Genomic DNA, 18,956 nt, shown 5'->3' on the forward strand with positions numbered 1-18,956 from the left:
CTGCACAGAGAAAAACACACGCCATTGTGTTAGTGGGGTTCAGCAACGCCAGCTGTTCCCCCAGTGTGTAGCCGGCAAAGTGTCCTGCAAACGCAACGCAGACACAAAGCTGCCTCCAGTGCAGGCTTCGGCCTACACTCATCTCCCCCTGCTTACCCTTTGCTCCAACACCGCTAGTTGGGGCTCTAGGAAGACAATCTTTAATAGGCAAGGCAACGCATTCGAGTTCCAGCACCGCCAGCTGGTTCTCGGCAGTGTTCTTGTCACAGGTACTCCCTCGTGCCAAGCCTGGTTTCAGCACCGTCAGCTGTTTCCGGGTTGTGTCAAGCTCACTGAGACACCTATGCTTGCCTCGTCGTGGTGCGGTCGGGTTAGCCAACTCCAGGGTGCCTCCAGTTTAGGAGCTTCCTATGTGGGCTGCGTGAACTGGTAGTCAAGGCTGGTTCTGTAGTGCCAGTAGGCCCAGCTCCCCCTGTAGGACTGTTGGGGTTCGGTAACTGCGGCTGCCTCGCGGCCTAGCTGTTCTCTCCTCTCCTGTGGGCCTTGGGGTCCACCACCTGGTTCCAGCACCGTCAGCTGGTTCCGGGCCGAGCCTTTGGCTTAGGTGCCTCCTCCTGGGTATCCGAGTTCCGCCAACGCCAGGCGGTCCTTGGTAGTGCTTTTAAGCGCGGGCACCTACAGCTTAGTAACCGGGTTCCAGCACCGTCAGCTGGTCCTCGGTCGTGCCATTGGCTCTTGCACACTGGGGCAACGCATCCGGGTTCCAGCACCGCCAGCTGGTTCTCGGCAGTGTTCTTGTCACAGGTACTCCCTCATGCCAAGCCTGGTTTCAGCACCGTCAGCTGTTTCCGGGTTGTGTCAAGCTCACTGAGACACCTATGCTTGCCTCGTCGTGGTGCGGTCGGGTTAGCCAACTCCAGGGTGCCTCCAGTTTAGGAGCTTCCTATGTGGGCTGCGTGAACTGGTAGTCAAGGCTGGTTCTGTAGTGCCAGTAGGCCCAGCTCCCCCTGTAGGACTGTTGGGGTTCGGTAACTGCGGCTGCCTCGCGGCCTAGCTGTTCTCTCCTCTCCTGTGGGCCTTGGGGTCCACCACCTGGTTCCAGCACCGTCAGCTGGTTCCGGGCCGAGCCTTTGGCTTAGGTGCCTCCTCCTGGGTATCCGAGTTCCGCCAACGCCAGGCGGTCCTTGGTAGTGCTTTTAAGCGCGGGCACCTACAGCTTAGTAACCGGGTTCCAGCACCGTCAGCTGGTCCTCGGTCGTGCCATTGGCTCTTGCACACTGGGGCAACGCATCCGGGTTCCAGCACCGCCAGCTGGTTCTCGGCAGTGTTCTTGTCACAGGTACTCCCTCGTGCCAAGCCTGGTTTCAGCACCGTCAGCTGTTTCCGGGTTGTGTCAAGCTCACTGAGACACCTATGCTTGCCTCGTCGTGGTGCGGTCGGGTTAGCCAACTCCAGGGTGCCTCCAGTTTAGGAGCTTCCTATGTGGGCTGCGTGAACTGGTAGTCAAGGCTGGTTCTGTAGTGCCAGTAGGCCCAGCTCCCCCTGTAGGACTGTTGGGGTTCGGTAACTGCGGCTGCCTCGCGGCCTAGCTGTTCTCTCCTCTCCTGTGGGCCTTGGGGTCCACCACCTGGTTCCAGCACCGTCAGCTGGTTCCGGGCCGAGCCTTTGGCTTAGGTGCCTCCTCCTGGGTATCCGAGTTCCGCCAACGCCAGGCGGTCCTTGGTAGTGCTTTTAAGCGCGGGCACCTACAGCTTAGTAACCGGGTTCCAGCACCGTCAGCTGGTCCTCGGTCGTGCCATTGGCTCTTGCACACTGTGGCAACGCATCCGGGTTCCAGCACCGCCAGCTGGTTCTCGGCAGTGTTCTTGTCACAGGTACTCCCTCGTGCCAAGCCTGGTTTCAGCACCGTCAGCTGTTTCCGGGTTGTGTCAAGCTCACTGAGACACCTATGCTTGCCTCGTCGTGGTGCGGTCGGGTTAGCCAACTCCAGGGTGCCTCCAGTTTAGGAGCTTCCTATGTGGGCTGCGTGAACTGGTAGTCAAGGCTGGTTCTGTAGTGCCAGTAGGCCCAGCTCCCCCTGTAGGACTGTTGGGGTTCGGTAACTGCGGCTGCCTCGCGGCCTAGCTGTTCTCTCCTCTCCTGTGGGCCTTGGGGTCCACCACCTGGTTCCAGCACCGTCAGCTGGTTCCGGGCCGAGCCTTTGGCTTAGGTGCCTCCTCCTGGGTATCCGAGTTCCGCCAACGCCAGGCGGTCCTTGGTAGTGCTTTTAAGCGCGGGCACCTACAGCTTAGTAACCGGGTTCCAGCACCGTCAGCTGGTCCTCGGTCGTGCCATTGGCTCTTGCACACTGGGGCAACGCATCCGGGTTCCAGCACCGCCAGCTGGTTCTCGGCAGTGTTCTTGTCACAGGTACTCCCTCGTGCCAAGCCTGGTTTCAGCACCGTCAGCTGTTTCCGGGTTGTGTCAAGCTCACTGAGACACCTATGCTTGCCTCGTCGTGGTGCGGTCGGGTTAGCCAACTCCAGGGTGCCTCCAGTTTAGGAGCTTCCTATGTGGGCTGCGTGAACTGGTAGTCAAGGCTGGTTCTGTAGTGCCAGTAGGCCCAGCTCCCCCTGTAGGACTGTTGGGTTCGGTAACTGCGGCTGCCTCGCGGCCTAGCTGTTCTCTCCTCTCCTGTGGGCCTTGGGGTCCACCACCTGGTTCCAGCACCGTCAGCTGGTTCCGGGCCGAGCCTTTGGCTTAGGTGCCTCCTCCTGGGTATCCGAGTTCCGCCAATGCCAGGCGGTCCTTGGTAGTGCTTTTAAGCGCGGGCACCTACAGCTTAGTAACCGGGTTCCAGCACCGTCAGCTGGTCCTCGGTCGTGCCATTGGCTCTTGCACACTGGGGCAACGCATCCGGGTTCCAGCACCGCCAGCTGGTTCTCGGCAGTGTTCTTGTCACAGGTACTCCCTCGTGCCAAGCCTGGTTTCAGCACCGTCAGCTGTTTCCGGGTTGTGTCAACTTCACTGAGACGCCTATGCTTGCCCCGTCGTGGTGCGGTCGAGTTAGCCAACTCCAGGGTGCCTCCAGTTTAGGAGCTTCCTATGTGGGCTGCGTGAACTGGTAGTCAAGGCTGGTTCTGTAGTGCCAGTAGGCCCAGCTCCCCCTGTAGGACTGTTGGGGTTCGGTAACTGCGGCTGCCTCGCGGCCTAGCTGTTCTCTCCTCTCCTGTGGGCCTTCGGGTCCACCACCTGGTTCCAGCACCGTCAGCTGGTTCTCGGCAGTGTCTTTTGCTCTTGTACCTTCTGCTCCCCATCCTGGTTCCAGTACCGTCAGCTGGTTCCGGGCAGAGCCTTTGGCTTAGGTGCCTCCTTCTGGGTATCCAAGTTCCACCAACGTCAGGTGGTCCTTGGTAGTGCTTTCAGGCACGGGTACCTCCTGCTTAGTAACCAGGTTCCAGTAACGTCAGCTGGTCCTTGGTAGTTCCATTGGCTCTTGGACCTTCGGCTACCCATCCGGGTTCCAGTACCGTCAGCTGGTTCTCGGCAGTGTCTTTTGCTCTTGTACCTTCTGCTCCCCATCCTGGTTCCAGTAACGTCAGCTGGTTCCGGGCAGAGCCTTTGGCTTAGGTGCCTCCTTCTGGGTATCCGAGTTCCGCCAACGTCAGGCGGTCCTTGGTAGTGCTTTTTAGCACGGGTACCTCCTGCTTAGTAACCGGGTTCCAGTAACGTCAGCTGGTCCTCGGTAGTTCCATAGGCTCTTGAACCTTCGGGTAGCCATCCGAGTTCCAGTTCCATCAGCTGGTTCTTGGCATTTTCTCAGCCTTCTTGTACCTTCTGCTACATTTCCAAGTTGAAGACCCTAACGTCGACAACCCGGAAGACCACCCCGATGACGACGACCCGGAAGACCACCCCGATGACGACGGCGGAGACGACGACGGCTGAGACGACGACGGCGGAGATGACGACACTGGAGACGACGACCCTGGAGACGACGACATGGAAGACCGAGAAGCAGAAGAACAAGAGGCTGCAGAACAAAGAGCAGAAGAACATTAAGCATAAGACTTAATATCAGAGCAAAAGATATTATCTAAATTATATGCAGAAGAAGACTAAGCAGTGTATGGGGGTGAGTCCGTTCCTCCTCGTGGTGCCCCTGGATAAAGCCTGATGCTGCAGGCCAAACTGAACGCGGACAAATGTAACTTTTGTGACTGGCAGAACGGAAGGTGTAATCTTCCAACTTTTATAGATAACAACTACGGGAATGCCTGTCACAAATGAGAATATGATGAAGAAGTAGAATAGGAAGAATAATAACAGTGGAATAAAAAGAATATGTAGAATAGGAAGAATAATAATAGTTGAATAAAATGAATATGAAGAATGTAATAAAAAAAAAATAGGTAGAAGATGAAGAAGAAGATGAATAAGGTGAAGAAGAAGTTGATGTCAAAGATGCTGATGATGATGAAGATGAAAGTGTGGGAAAAGTAAAAAAAAAAAAAGAAAAAAAAAGAAGGGGAAGGGCGTGGAATAGTGAAACATCAATATCTGACAAAATAAAAAAAAATTTACATACTCAATATCTTTTTCACTCCGAACGTCTTAAAAAAAACAAAAAACATGCTATTCTATTTGATTGGGCTAAACCTCATTGCCTTTAATGTCTCCGCCACCTCCCACAATACATCCTACATTATTCTTAGTTGTTTTCCTTCATGTAGAATGAACCTACAAGGAAAGAAAGGGTTTATTTTAATTCCGATATTTTGGTCCCATTGACTTGCATTGGGATCGGGTATCGGTATCGGCGATATCCGATATTTTTTGAATATCGGCCGATCCAAACCGATACCGATACTTTCCGATATCGGAAGGTATCGCTCAACACTAGTGATCAGCAATCGATGTCTGTAGTACACAAACACAGAGGTGATGCAGGTGATGCAAAAAGGGAATAAAAAAATAGACAGGAAACAAAAGTGCTTGCCAAAAGTAAGCATGGACGCAAATCAATGATATGTGTCTGATCAGTGGCTCAGCAGCTGTAGGACGCACACACAGAGTGGTGGAAAGAGGGGAGACTAAATAGACAGGGACCAAAAAGTCCTGGAAAACAATGAGCATGAGTGCAGATCAGGGAATTATGTCAATGATAAACGCTTGCCCGCTGCTGGACGCACACACAGAGGTGGTGCAAAAGGGGAGGTGATAAAAACTAGACCGGGACAAAAAGTACTGGTAAAGAGTGAACACTAGTGCAGAACATTGGCTTGTGTCACTGATCAGCGCTTGGTGGCTGCAGAATGCAGGAAAGAGAAAAAAACTGTCAACAAATGAGCTATCAAGTACTGATCAGCAATCAAGTATTGGTCAGCACTCGGTGGCAGAAAAGGGTTGTTGAGGAGGGGGTTAGAGAGTAAAAGGAGCGGAAAAGGGGGGAAGGGATGAGAGGGGGATTGGGGTGGATTAGGAAATAATAATAATAATCTTTATTTTTATATAGCGCTAACATATTCCGCAGCGCTTTACAGTTTTGCACACATTATCATCACTGTCCCCGATGGGGCTCACAATCTAGAATCCCTATCTGTATGTCTTTGGAATGTGGGAGGAAACCGGAGTGCCCGGAGGAAACCCACGCAAACACGGAGAGAACATACAAACTCTTTGCAGATGTTGTCCTGGGTGGGATTAGAACCCAGGACCCCAGCGCTGCAAGGCTGCTGTGCTAACCACTGTGCCACCGTGCCGGATCAGAAACATCTTCTTTCTTCTTCAGCAGCATCACCAGCAAAAGTGATGGCACAGGTCTGAAAAAGTCTGTTGCACCAAAAGGTCCAGCACAGCACTACAGAATGACAGAGTAACCACCCTGTAAATATATGCACCTAGAATGAGGAAGTACCGGCCTGTCACTGTGGGGTCAGATCGCATCTGTGCACTCTGATTGATGTCATTGTCTGATCGTACCAATTAGAGTTGACCCTGGTGATGCCACGGTTGCTAGACCCCATCCTATGGTCAGTGCTCTTACAGCACCGATCATAGGCTGGACTTCAGTGTTTCAGGCAATATAAAAACACTGTGATTGGCTGTTAAGAATTAAACAGCCAATCATAGCAATTGTAGTTGCAGGGGGACTACGAGTCCCAGTGCCCTGCTGTAAGAAACGCCAGGTACTTTCATGCAATCACAGTCATAGTGATTGTACTTAATTGATCTGGAAGTCCTTCCCTTCCTCAATATACCTCAAATGTCGGGAAGGGGTTAATGACATCATGGTCGGTCACGCACAGCCATGTTCTCATGCTCAGTTCAGACTGTTCTGGCTGGAGTGGTGAGCAGTCACATCACTGATGTCATGGTTCACCACACCATCTAGATGTAGCTGAGTTAAGTATCATTGTTTGACATGAACAATATGGATTATTGGCAGAAAGGAGAGTTTTCCATTGATTTTTGATTATTATTGTATTGTTAATAAATAGGTAAAACAGGGTCGGGGAGTGTTTATTTGAATGAAAGTACTGTACTCTGTGTGTTTCTTTATTCAATTTGACTATGGGGTTAGTATTGTGGGTGACTGATAGACACCTCTCCATTATTAACCCCTGGACTTGATGTTAGCGAACATAAAACAGCTGACATCAACCCCACAACTATTATCCCACTTGCCACCACACCAGGACAAATAGGAAGAGTGGAGACTAAGAATCAGAACTGACACATCTAATGGATGTACCATTTTTGCGGCCGCTGAGGGATGATGTTCTTTGTCTAGGAGGGGGCCAATATCTATGTTCCCATCTCAGCCTATTAATATCAGCCAGCAGCTGTCTGTTTAGCTTTTCTGGATCGTAAATATAGGGACGACCCCAAGTCATTGTTTTGAAGGGTGCCCATATAATAACCAGTAAATGCTAAGCAAACAGCTGTGAGAGTTTATTAATATGCTGGGAACCTTTATGGCTATTGGCCCCTTCCCAGAATATTAACACCAGTCCCCAACTGTCAGCTTTCCCTCAGCTGATTAGGAAAATTACGGGCAACCCACACCATGTGTTTTAAGCGTACCCTAAAAACTCATTTGTTCAGACTGGCCTACCGCCTCAATGCATTAACCTAACGATCCCTGAGTGGCCTATATAAAAAAAACAAAAAAAAAAACAGGTTCCTCGCATTATGTTCTCATTCACTTTATGCAGTTAATAGCCCTCTGTGTCTGTACTGCTACATACTTAGGCAGTTAACTGGTTCATGCAGCTTTACATGAACACCCGAGCCTTACACTATGGCCGGTCCGAACAACGAAAGCAATTGTTACCATCCACCTCTCGTGTCTCCCCTTTTCCTCATAGTTTGTAAGCTTGCGAGCAGGGCCCTCATTCCTCCTGGTATCTGTCTTGAACTGTATTTCTGTTATGCTGTAATGTCTATTGTCTGTACAAGTCCCCTCTATAATTTGTAAAGCGCTGCGGAATATGTTGGCGCTATATAAATAAAAATTATTATTATTATTATTATGTGTTTTCAACTTATTTATTTAATAAGAACAATTCACAGATGGCTGATTACAAGTCTCATCAGCCTGGTCTCGCTGATCATAGGGAGACCAGGCAACAATGACGTGGAGCTGCATTGATCTCACTGATGCTGCACACAGATGGCACACCTATGTTACACATGAACACACTTAGGCCTTCTTCAAACATCCGTTTTTTATGTCCATATACAGACCATTTTTTAAGGATCACAAATACGGACACATGCAAACAGATTGTATTCAATGGTGGTGTGCACAAGTCAGGTTTTTGACACGGACCGTGTGTCCGTGTGAAAATCTGGCAGACACGTAATTTTTTTGCCCAGCACACACAAAATGCATTCTGCACATGTGAACACTGATGGCACACAGATGAAATTCGTGTGTCATCAATGTGACACGTACTGGCACCTGAGAACAAACGATACAGTTCCTGCTGTTCCCTGGAGCTGGCCGGCTGCTGAAGGCGGCTCACATCACAGTCTCCTGCTTGTGCTGAGACAATGATGGGAGTTGAATTCAGCAGCAGCTGTGTCCTTCCTTTGTAAACTAAAGTATTTAAAAACAGTGTGGGCTCTCGCACAATTTTCATAACCAGCAGAGGGAAAGCCCACGGCTGGGGGCTGATGTTAATAATCTGGGACAAGGGACAATACTTCATAAGGTTCGTAGGCTTTCAATAATAGATCACAGCTGTTTGCTTTGCCTTTCTTGGAGAACTTATGGGGAACGCCAGAAAAAAAATTACTTAGGGTCCCCCTACAAATTCAAACCAGCAAAGGCTCAACAGACAGTTGTAGGTTGATAGTAATAGCCTGGGAAGGGGTCAGAGATATTGCCCTTCCCACCCAGGCTACAAACATAAGCCCTCAGCAGTAGTGTTGAGCATTCCGATACCGCAAGTATTGGGTATCGGCCGATATTTGCGGTATCGGAATTCCGATACTGAGTTCCGATATTTTTGTGATATCGGGAATCGGTATCGGGATTAAGATTCATGTGTAAAATAAAGAATAAAAATAAAAAATATTGATATACTCACCCTCGGACGCGCCCTGGTTGCCACCGCTGCAACCACCATGCTTCCGTTCCTAAGAATGAGCGCGTTAAGGACCTTCGATGATGTCGCGGCTTGTGATTGGTCGCGTGAGTGGTCACATGATGCTCACGCGACCAATCACAAGCCGCGACGTCATCGAAGGTCCTTAACGCGCTCATTCTTAGAAAGGGAATCATGGCGGTTGCAGCGGTGACAACCAGGGCGCGTCCGAGGGTAAGTATATCAATATTTTTTATTTTTATTCTTTATTTTACACATGAATATGGATCCCAGGGCCTGAAGGAGAGTTTCCTCTCCTTCAGACCCTGGGAACCATGGAGGATGCCTTCCGATATTTGTGTCCCATTGACTTGTATTGGTATCGGATATCGGTATCGGCGATATCCGATATTTTTCGGATATCGGCCGATACCATCCGATACCGATACTTTCAAATATCGGACGGTATCGCTCAACACTACTCAGCAGCCAAAATGGTGCACCCATTGAGTTGTAGCCCGGTGACCTCATTGGGCCACTCACAGTGAAGTATGTCACCACTCACCACTGTAGCTGCACTTGCAGCAACTCATTGTTCCTTGGTTTTCAGACTGGAAGGTCGTATTATACCCCCGTCCAGGTTGTAAACCACATATTGCAGACATGGATTATGGTATGGGACAGTCTACATATCTGTACTGCAGTCAGGTAAGGGATGAATTGTTTTTTATTTTATTTTTTTAAATGAGACAAGGGCCAAGGGCCTCAATCGAATAGGTGTAAGGTGAGTATTGGCCGGTGTCACACTTGCAACTGCAATGCGAGAAACTCACCTCAATACCTGCCACTGCCACCGGCACTCGGAACCGGAGTGTGCGGCTGCATGTATTTCTATGCAGCTGAATGTTCCGGTCAGTGCTGGGTATTGAGGCGAGTTTCCCGCATTGCAGTTGCAAGTGTGAAACCGGCCCTATTGTTGTTTATTATTTTCTGTTTTTTACAGGGTACAAGGGCTTTAATGGAATAGGAGTAAGGTGAGTATAACTGTGTTATTTGTTTTTAAATAAATGCCTAAAACAGGGTGTTTTATATTATTTCTAATAAAGACTTTATTCTTGCTGTGTGTTTATTTAAAAATTTACTGTGGGGTTAGTAATGGGAGCGTCTTACAGGTGCTTCTCACAAAATTAGAATATCATCAAAAAAGTTTTATGTAGGCCAACATTTCGGATTTTAAAATCATTTTTCAAGATGGTGTTGTAAAGTATTCTAATTTACTGAGATAATGACTTTTGGGTTTTCATTGGCTGTAAGCCATAATCATCAACAGTACCAGAAATAAACACCTGAGAACACTTGAAATAGATGACTCTGTTTGCAATGACTCTATATAATATAATGAATTTCACTTTTTGTATTGAAGAACTGAAATAAATTAACTTGTAAGTGATATTCTACTTTTGCGAGAAGCACCTGTACAGCCGCCTATGCATTACTAACCCTTGGGCTTGTTGTCATCTGACAATACAAAGGTGACATAAACCCTAACCCTATCACCCCACTTGCCACCACCACAAGGAAAGTGGGAAGCACAAGGCTAAGCACCCGATTTGACGCATCTTAGGGAAGAGCCATTTATGGGGTGGCTGAGGACTGATGTTGGTAGCCTGTGGGGCGGGAATATCCATGGGGTCCTACATCATTTTTTTTCTGGGGTCCCCTATGAATTGACCAGGAAAGGCTAAGCAAACAGCTGTGAGAATGGAATATTGCCCCTTGTTCCAGATTATTAAAATCAGCCCACAGCCATGGGCTTTCCCTCTCCTTGTTATGAAAATTGTGCAGGAGCCCATGCTGTTTTTTTATTTCATTCCTTATTTTACAGAGGAGGGACACAGCTGCTGAGGAATACAACTCCCATAGGCTGATCTCCCCTCCTCACATGTAAAGCGCCATGGAATAAATGGCGCTATAATAATAAATAATAATAATAATAATAATAATAATGAGAGTTGACTTCAGTAGCTGGCCAGTGCCAGGGAACCGTGCGAACTCTACTGCATTTCACAGGCACGGTTCGTATCACATGGACATACGGACGGCACATGGACAGCACATGGATGTGAAATACGGACACACGGACCACGGACAAATCGATGTCACATGGATGTCACGTATGTACATACGGATGGCACACGGACACGGATCATGCATCTCACCAGTACTGTTTTTTCCTGTACAGGAATCACCAGGACGTGTGAAGGAGGCCTTACACGGACAGCACGGATACTGCTTTTTCTATTACCGGAAATATTAGCACATGTGAAGGGGGCCTAAAACACAGTATTGTGCAAAAAAACCTTCATGTGAAACTACTCAAAGAGCTGTATTCTGCTTGACAAATCTCCATGAAACTCTAAGTACACTAAACTGTCAGTGTAGGTAATTATATAGAAAAATACTTGGCATGATTTGTTGAGTTATCTGCAATTTATGTTCATCAGTGTTGGGTGAGATTGAAATTTCTTTTTACTTATTTTGTTTGTATCCTGATCAGCAATCATAATTTTACTTTAGGAATTGGTCAACACCTGGTAGTTAGTCAGTTTGGAAAAGTTTAATTGTACTTTATTTTGGAAGAACTGGTTTTTTTTCCACACCACATTTCCATACTACTGCTCATCACTTGGTGGATAATTACACATTTCAGAACCATTAAACCAAGCTCTGTATTGATAATGTACATGAATATAAAGCTGCAAAAATAGCAATCGGCAACCGTCATAATTTGGATTTTAGCTGCAGAAAGCTCTAAATATGGAATCAGTATATAATAAATTGACTATTTGAGTATATGCACATGTGCCTTATAGATGCTGGCGTGCCAGACGACTTTTAGCTATAGTAAGACGTTTCAGGAAAACGCCGCCAACTGAATGGTCCAGTCACTTATTTTATCCGCCTCACAGCTTTCAAAGAATAAAGCAGTTAAAACAAGCTGAAAAAGACAAAAGATATGAATAGAACATGGGCGGACATACCTCCGGTTCAACCGGTGTGGCTGCACCGGGGCCCAGAGGCTCCAGGGGGCCCCTGCAGGGCAGCTAATAATGAGGGCAATCTGGCCAGTTTACTTGGCCCCGAGGGGCCCCTGGCCAGATTGCTTTCATGTGCGGCGGTTAGGGAGCAATCCCTGCACTCCGCTGCCTGCAACAGAAAATGGGAGCAGAGCTGCAGGGAATTGATCCATTTCACTCTCACTTCCTGCCTTTCTTGCTGCAGTGCAACTGCTGACTGAACGATCCTCCCACAATCCTCTGCACATTGTGGGGGGTGGGGCCACAAGATCCCAGGAAATTCAGAGGCCCGTTTGCGTGGCTGCTCCCGACACCATGGCAACCACAAGCACAACTGGGGCCCCCAGGGGCCAGCCACGCAGTCCGGTGCAGGTGAGGAGCGGCATCCATCCCCGAGGTGGGGGGTGTACAGATATGAAGCAACGAAGACGAGACGTCTGCTGTATAACTGGGGGACAGAGCACAAGCTGGCGCCATATACCTGAGGGAGCAGAAGTCAAAGCATGCCCACCAGGCTGGATCTGGAGCTGTTATGACTTGCACAGCAGCGGCTGAATGACATCATCATTCTGCATCGCGGCTGTGCGAGACAGGAAGCTGACGGTGATGGTGCGATCATTTGGAATACCATGTGGTGAGGTGTGTGTATGCAGAGAGGTGACTGGTGCTGTGTGTGTGTGTGCTTAGAGGTGAATGGTGGTGTGTGTGTGCAGAGAGGTGACTGGTGCTGTGTGTGTGTGTGCTTAGAGGTGAATGGTGGTGTGTGTGTGCAGAGAGGTGACTGGTGCTGTGTGTGTATGACACACACACAGCAACAGTCACCTCTCTGCACACACACACCACCATTCACCTCTTTGCACACACACACACACACACTGTGTGTGTGCAGAGAGGTGAATGGTGGTGTGTGTGCAGACAGGTGACTGGTGCTCTGTGTGTGTGTGCAGAGAGGTGAATGGTGCTGTGTGTGACTGTGTGTAGGTGAAGGAGAGAGCAGTGATAGGGGTGATGGGGCAGAAGGCAGTGATTGTGTTGAGGGCAATGATGGGGCAGAAGGCAATGATTGGGTTGACAGAGAGGGCAATGATAGGGTTGGTGAGGGAGGAGGAAATGATGGAGGTTGTGAATGGGCAATAAAGGGGGTGGGGGTGAAGGAGGAGGAAATGATGGAGGTGGTGGAATGGGTAATGATGGTGTGGTGGAGAAGAAGGCAATGATGGTGGCAGTGGAAAGGACAATGATGGGGTGATGGGGAGGAGGCAATGATGGAGGTGGTGGAATGGGAAATAATGGGGTGGTGAGGAGAAAGCAATAATGGGGGTGGGGAGAGGGTAATAATGTGATGCAAGGGGGAGGAGGACAATGAGGGGTGTGGGGGATTGGGATGGGAGGAAGGGGGATTTATAATGGATTTGGGAACAGGGGAAGGTGGAGGAAGACATTATTGTCAATTATTATGCCTAACCCAGTCCTTTAGTATAAAGTGTACTCACTTATGTATAGCACAGTCCCTTTGTGTGTGTGTATGTATATATATATATATATATATATATATATATATCTTTGTCGCCTTAAAAGGAAGGGGGCCCAGACACATTTTCTGCACAGGGGCCCCAAGCTGTCTGTGTCCGCCCCTGGCATAGAAAGTCAGTTTGACATTGCTGTGCATGTATTCAATCTTTTTAACGTTCATTGAAAAGTTTTTTAGGCGGGTTCCTGTCAGAATAATTATTTATAAGAAGTTGTCTTTTTCAGGTGGATTAAACCTGGAAACCCCATTAACAAGCCTGAAAAAAAATTGGAAACCGCTTAAGGGATTTTTAAAGCATGAAGCAGTTACAAGAAGTAATGTTAGTTCTTCAAGCAGATTAGTTTGAAATATAATTAATTATAATTGAGCGTACAGAGAGGAAATGCTGCAAAATTGAGGGCAGAACCCCCACAGATGCCACTTCAGGAAAAAGACTGCCAAATTTTTCTGCAGCTGCTTCACCAAGGAAAACCTTGGTGCCTCAGATGTTAGAATGAAGACATCGCCTGCACATACCCTTAGACCCGCTTCACATGTCTGATTTTTATGTACATGTACTATCTGATTTTTAAAAGATTATACATGGACACGTTACAGTCTATGTGCTTTTTCACATGTGTATAATTTTGCAAACCATTAATACACACAAAACACAAAAGCAAATTGTATCCTTGTACTGTCCGTCAACCATCCTTTTTTAACGTATTAGAAAAATGATTCACACACAGATGGTAAAAATGTACACAAGTTCAAAAAATAATAAACATCAGTAGTTTTTTTTCCATACAAATGAAAAAAAAACTGATGTGTGACTATGGTCTTGCAAGAAAAATATTTAGAATTGAGAGTCCTCAGTGGTTGATACCTTTTAATGGCTAACTGAAAAGATGGTCACAAATTGCAAACTTTCGAGACTACTCAGGTCTCTTCATCACCTGAGTAGTCTCGAAAGCTTGCAATTTGTTACCATCTTTTCAATTAGCCATTAAAAGGTATCAACCACTGAGGACTCTCAATTCTAAATATTTTTCTATCTACTGGCTAACACGGTACCAATATACGGTATATATCTTTCCTGTATCAATATGGTCTTGCAAAAATGTCATAAAATTCTAATTATAGTCCAAAAAAACAAGATTTTTTACTGTCTTTGTGCCAGACTATGTTTCTATGTTTGTTACAGAAATGTTTCTTCCCACACTTGAGCCATAATAAACATTCTGACGTCATTATCAGCAGAATACAGATTTTAACCGTCCCGACGTTACTTCTGAAATTGCTGCTTTTGTTAGCACTTCTATTCTGGAGAAACAAGTTCAAGTCAGTAAATGAACTCTCTGTTTATTGCGGTAATAATCTAGTAACAATATTATGTGAAGTCTGTAAAGGGTATAAGATACATTTGGAAATGTTCATAAACGTCAGCAATGCTAGATGTTTGCTGAGGTTAGGATTTGCATATATAATGCAGGCACACCAGTAAAAGGCAAGCTCTTAAGAGTATTGGGATACCAAGTGTGGTCTCTTAAGGCTACAGAAATAGTGTGAGTATAACAAGTTTTTATGTGTAAAGACAGTATTTCATTGTTGGCTTCCAGCTTCCATTTTAACCGATATGTTTACTTAAGGACACGTTGAGTGCAGCCTGTAAGTTCTTGACCACATCACCTGCTCTATTTTTCTCCATGGCTATAAGTAGTCACAGCTGAACTTTAAGGGTAGAAGCAATAATGAAGGCAGGTTCCATCCAGTAAATTTTCAAGTCAGAGATAAACACCTACCGGCCAATACAAAAATATGGCTGCCGTGTTCTCCTTGCTTGATAATATATTCTGCCTGAGCAAATCTTCTCTCGTACATGCATTCTACTATGTCCCAGATTTGATGAGGATCTAAGTGCTTCAGAAATTGATTCTTGTTTAAGGCCTCCATTATCAGTTTTTTCTCACTGTAAAAGAGCACAAAGGGACAAAGATTTAAAAAGATTACCAATTAAAAAAATGTGGAAAAGACATACAGAGTATGAAAATCTTATCCTCGGCATATAATGACAACAGTATTGAAAAATGCTAAAGCATAAGAGGAAAGGCATTGTGGCTGATACATCAAAGTGTTTACATCAGAAAACTGTAAAACTGTAAAACACATTGAATAGTCACTAATTTTTTTTCGCAACAAAAATTATTTGGGCTTTTTGGTGTTTTCAACCAAATTTGAAGTGTTCCTACAAAATGGAAGGAGCTGTGTATGTACAGGGTGTGGCAAAAGTGCCAGTGTGACTGGAGTAACATATCTGGCAAAGTGCTCTCTATTGAGAAGATGCATCAAATTAATTCAGCTGAGTAATTGTGGCAGGCACCATGATGCGTGTTTTGGACCTCGTCCTTCATCAGGGAATGACGAAGGATGAGGTCCCCCCCAAGATTAGGCCTAATGATTTTTAAGTGGAAATCTGACCTTCTAATTTTTTACTGAAACACAGTATTATCATAAACTATTAGATTAGCTAATTGGTCCTCTTCGCTGCACCCCACTATTAGGCCTAACGTTTTTTAAGTGGAAATCTATCCTTCAGATTTGTCTCCGAAACACAGTTTTATCACAAACTATTTGGATTAGCTACTTGGGCCTCCTGGCTGCACCCTAATATTAGGCCTAATGATTTTTAAGTGGAAATATGGCCTTCTGATTTGTCACTGAAGCATAGTTTTATCACAAACTAATTGGATTAGCTAACCGAGCCTCCAAGCTGCACCCCAATATTATGCCTAGGTATTTTTAAGTCAAAATCTGGCCTTCTGATTTGTCTCTGAAACACAGTTTTATCACAAACTATTTGGATTAGCTAATTGTGCCTCCTGGCTACACCCTAACATTAGACCTAATGATTTTCAAGTGGAAATCTGGCTTTCTGATTTCTCACTGAAACAGTTTTATCACAAACGATTTGGATTAGCTACTTGGGCCTCTTCGTTGCACCCCAATATTAGTTCTAATGATTTTTAAGTGGAAATACAGTGAGGAAAAAAAGTATTTAGTCAGCCACCACTTAAAGAGATGAGAGAGGCATGTAATTGACATCATAGCTTAGACCACATTTATGAGAGTCAAAATGAGAAAACAAATCCAGAAAATCACCTTGTCTGATTTGGCAAAATTTATTTTGCAAATTATGGTGGAAAATAAGTATTTGGTCATTAACAAAAGTTCATCTCAATATTTTGTCATATGTCCTTTGTTGGCAAAGACAGTGGTCAAACGTTTTCTGTAAGTCTTCACAAGGTTGGCACACACTGTTGCTGGTATGTTGGCTCATTCTTCCATGCAGATCTCCTCTAGAGCAGTGATATTTTGGGCCTGGCCCTGGGCAACATGGACTTTCAACTCCCTCCAAAGGTTTTCTATGTGTTTGAGATCTGGAGACTGGCTAGGCCACTCTAGGACCTTCATATGCTTCTTACGAAGCCACTCCTTCGTTGCCCTGGTGGTGTGCTTGGTATCATTATCATGCTGATAGACTCATCCATGTTTCATCTTCAATGCCCTTGCTGATGGAAGGAGGTTTGCACTCAAAATCTCACGATACATGGCCCCATTCATTCTTTGATGTACATAGATGAGTTGTCATGGTCCCTTTGCAGAGAACCAGCCCCAAAGCATGATATTGCCACCCCCATGTTTCACAGTAGCTATGGTGTTCTTTAGATGCAACTCAGCATTCTGTCTCCTCCAAACACAACGAGTTTGTTTCTACCAAACAAATCCACTTTGGTTTCATCAGACCATATGACATTCTCCCAATACTCTTCTGGATAATCCAAATGCTCTCTAGCGAACTTCACATGGACCTGACATGTACTGGCTTAAGCAAGGGGATACATCTGGCATTGCAGGATCTGAGTCCCTGGTGGCGTAGCCTTTGTTATGATGGTCCCAGCTCTATGCAGGTCATTCACTATGTCCCCCATGTTGTTCTGGGATTTTTGCTCACCATTCTTGTGATCAATTTGACCCCATGGGGTGAGATCTTGTGTGGAGCCCCAGATCGAGGGAGATTATTAGTGGTCTTATATGCCTTCCATTTTCTTATTATTGCTCCCACAGTTGATTTCATCACATCAAGCTACTTGCCTGTTGCAGATTCAGTCTTCTCAGCCAGATGCAGGGCTACAATTTTGTTTCAGGTGTCCTTTGACTACTCTTTGGTCTTCGCCATAGTGGAGATTGGAGTGTGACTCTTAGAGGTTGTGGACTGGTGTCTTTTATACTGATAACAAAATCAAACAGGTGTCATTACTACAGGTAATGAGTAAAGGACAGAGGAGCCTCTTAAAGAAGAAGTTACAGGTCTGCGAGAGCCAGAAATCTTCCATGTTTTTAGGTGATCAAATACTTATTTTACACCATAATTTGCTAAATAAATCTTGCCCAATCAGACAAGGTGATTTTCTGGATTTGTTTTCTTTTTTTTGACTCTCCTAGCTGTGGTCTACCTATGATGTCAATTACAGGCCTCTCTCATCTTTTTAAGTGGGAGAACTTGAACAATTGGTGGCTGACTAAATACTTTTTCCCCTCTGTATGTCCTTCTGATTTGTCTCTGAAACACAGTTTTATCACAATCTATTTGGATTAGCAAATGGGGCCTCCTGAGACTGCCACACAGTTTTTCTACTAAGATGCTAGGAGATTGATTTCACACAGAACAGGTTCCTTTTTGGTTAACTGACAAGTTCATTTGCAGCACTATCAGGAGTAGCTTCTCTGAACTGTGACACTGAGAAAATGTAAGCATTACATTGACAGGGGACTGGCCCGGTGGTGCAGCTGACTACATCGCTAAAATACGCCAAATCTGATAAAGCTAAGTAACCCTTTAATATCTGTTTCACTCCTGATGAACCTCTTATAATTGGAAGAGGGGAAACGCGTTGAGTTTTACAGGGATGCATTTGATCTTAAGAAGATATATCGAGTGACATTGACTGTTAATATGTTCTAACGGTTTGGTGTACCCTAGGGTGGGGAAGTATGTTGGTGTGACACCCACTGACGGCTTAATTTATGAGATGGACATTGGTTATTGCTTTTGAAATGAATATGGAATCTCTTTCATAACGGTGTTATATTTGGTTTCTATTAACATACTCATCTTGCAACCAGGTGGCGTGTTACTGTATGGCTACTTGAGGTGTGATTGACTATCACAGTAGGGATTTCCCTTTATTGCTAGAGTAGCGCCCCAAGAAGCACCCCTAGTGTGCATAAACAATCCGAGGTTACATATACATTGTCTTGACACTCGTACAGTGGGGCAAAAAAGTATTTAGTCAGTCAGCAATAGTGCAAGTTCCACCACTTAAAAAGATGAGAGGCGTCTGTAATTTACATCATAGGTAGACCTCAACTATGGGAGACAAACTGAGAAAAAAAAATCCAGAAAATCACATTGTCTGTTTTTTTATCATTTTATTTGCATATTATGGTGGAAAATAAGTATTTGGTCAGAAACAAACAATCAAGATTTCTGTCTCTCACAGACCTGTAACTTCTTCTTTAAGAGTCTCCTCTTTCCTCCACTCATTACCTGTAGTAATGGCACCTGTTTAAACTTGTTATCAGTATAAAAAGACACCTGTGCCCACCCTCAAACAGTCTGACTCCAAACTCCACTATGATGAAGACCAAAGAGCTGTCAAAGGACACCAGAAACAAAATTGTAGCCCTGCACCAGGCTGGGAAGACTGAATCTGCAATAGCCAACCAGCTTGGAGT

General features: G+C 45.8%; 1 protein-coding gene across 1 annotated transcript in view; it reads right to left on the reverse strand.

The window, feature by feature from the left end:
* The window catches only part of PRKG2 (protein kinase cGMP-dependent 2), a 179,619-nt gene that overhangs the window by 131,696 nt on the left and 28,967 nt on the right, over positions 1 to 18,956 (reverse strand). Inside the window, exon 3 of the mRNA XM_069742823.1 lies at positions 14,963 to 15,129. Coding sequence (XP_069598924.1) covers positions 14,963 to 15,129 — 167 coding nt within the window. The remainder of the gene's footprint in view (positions 1 to 14,962; positions 15,130 to 18,956) is intronic.

Source organism: Ranitomeya imitator, chromosome 1 (genome assembly GCF_032444005.1).
Source record: "Ranitomeya imitator isolate aRanImi1 chromosome 1, aRanImi1.pri, whole genome shotgun sequence".
In the NCBI taxonomy this organism is placed as follows: domain Eukaryota; kingdom Metazoa; phylum Chordata; class Amphibia; order Anura; family Dendrobatidae; genus Ranitomeya; species Ranitomeya imitator.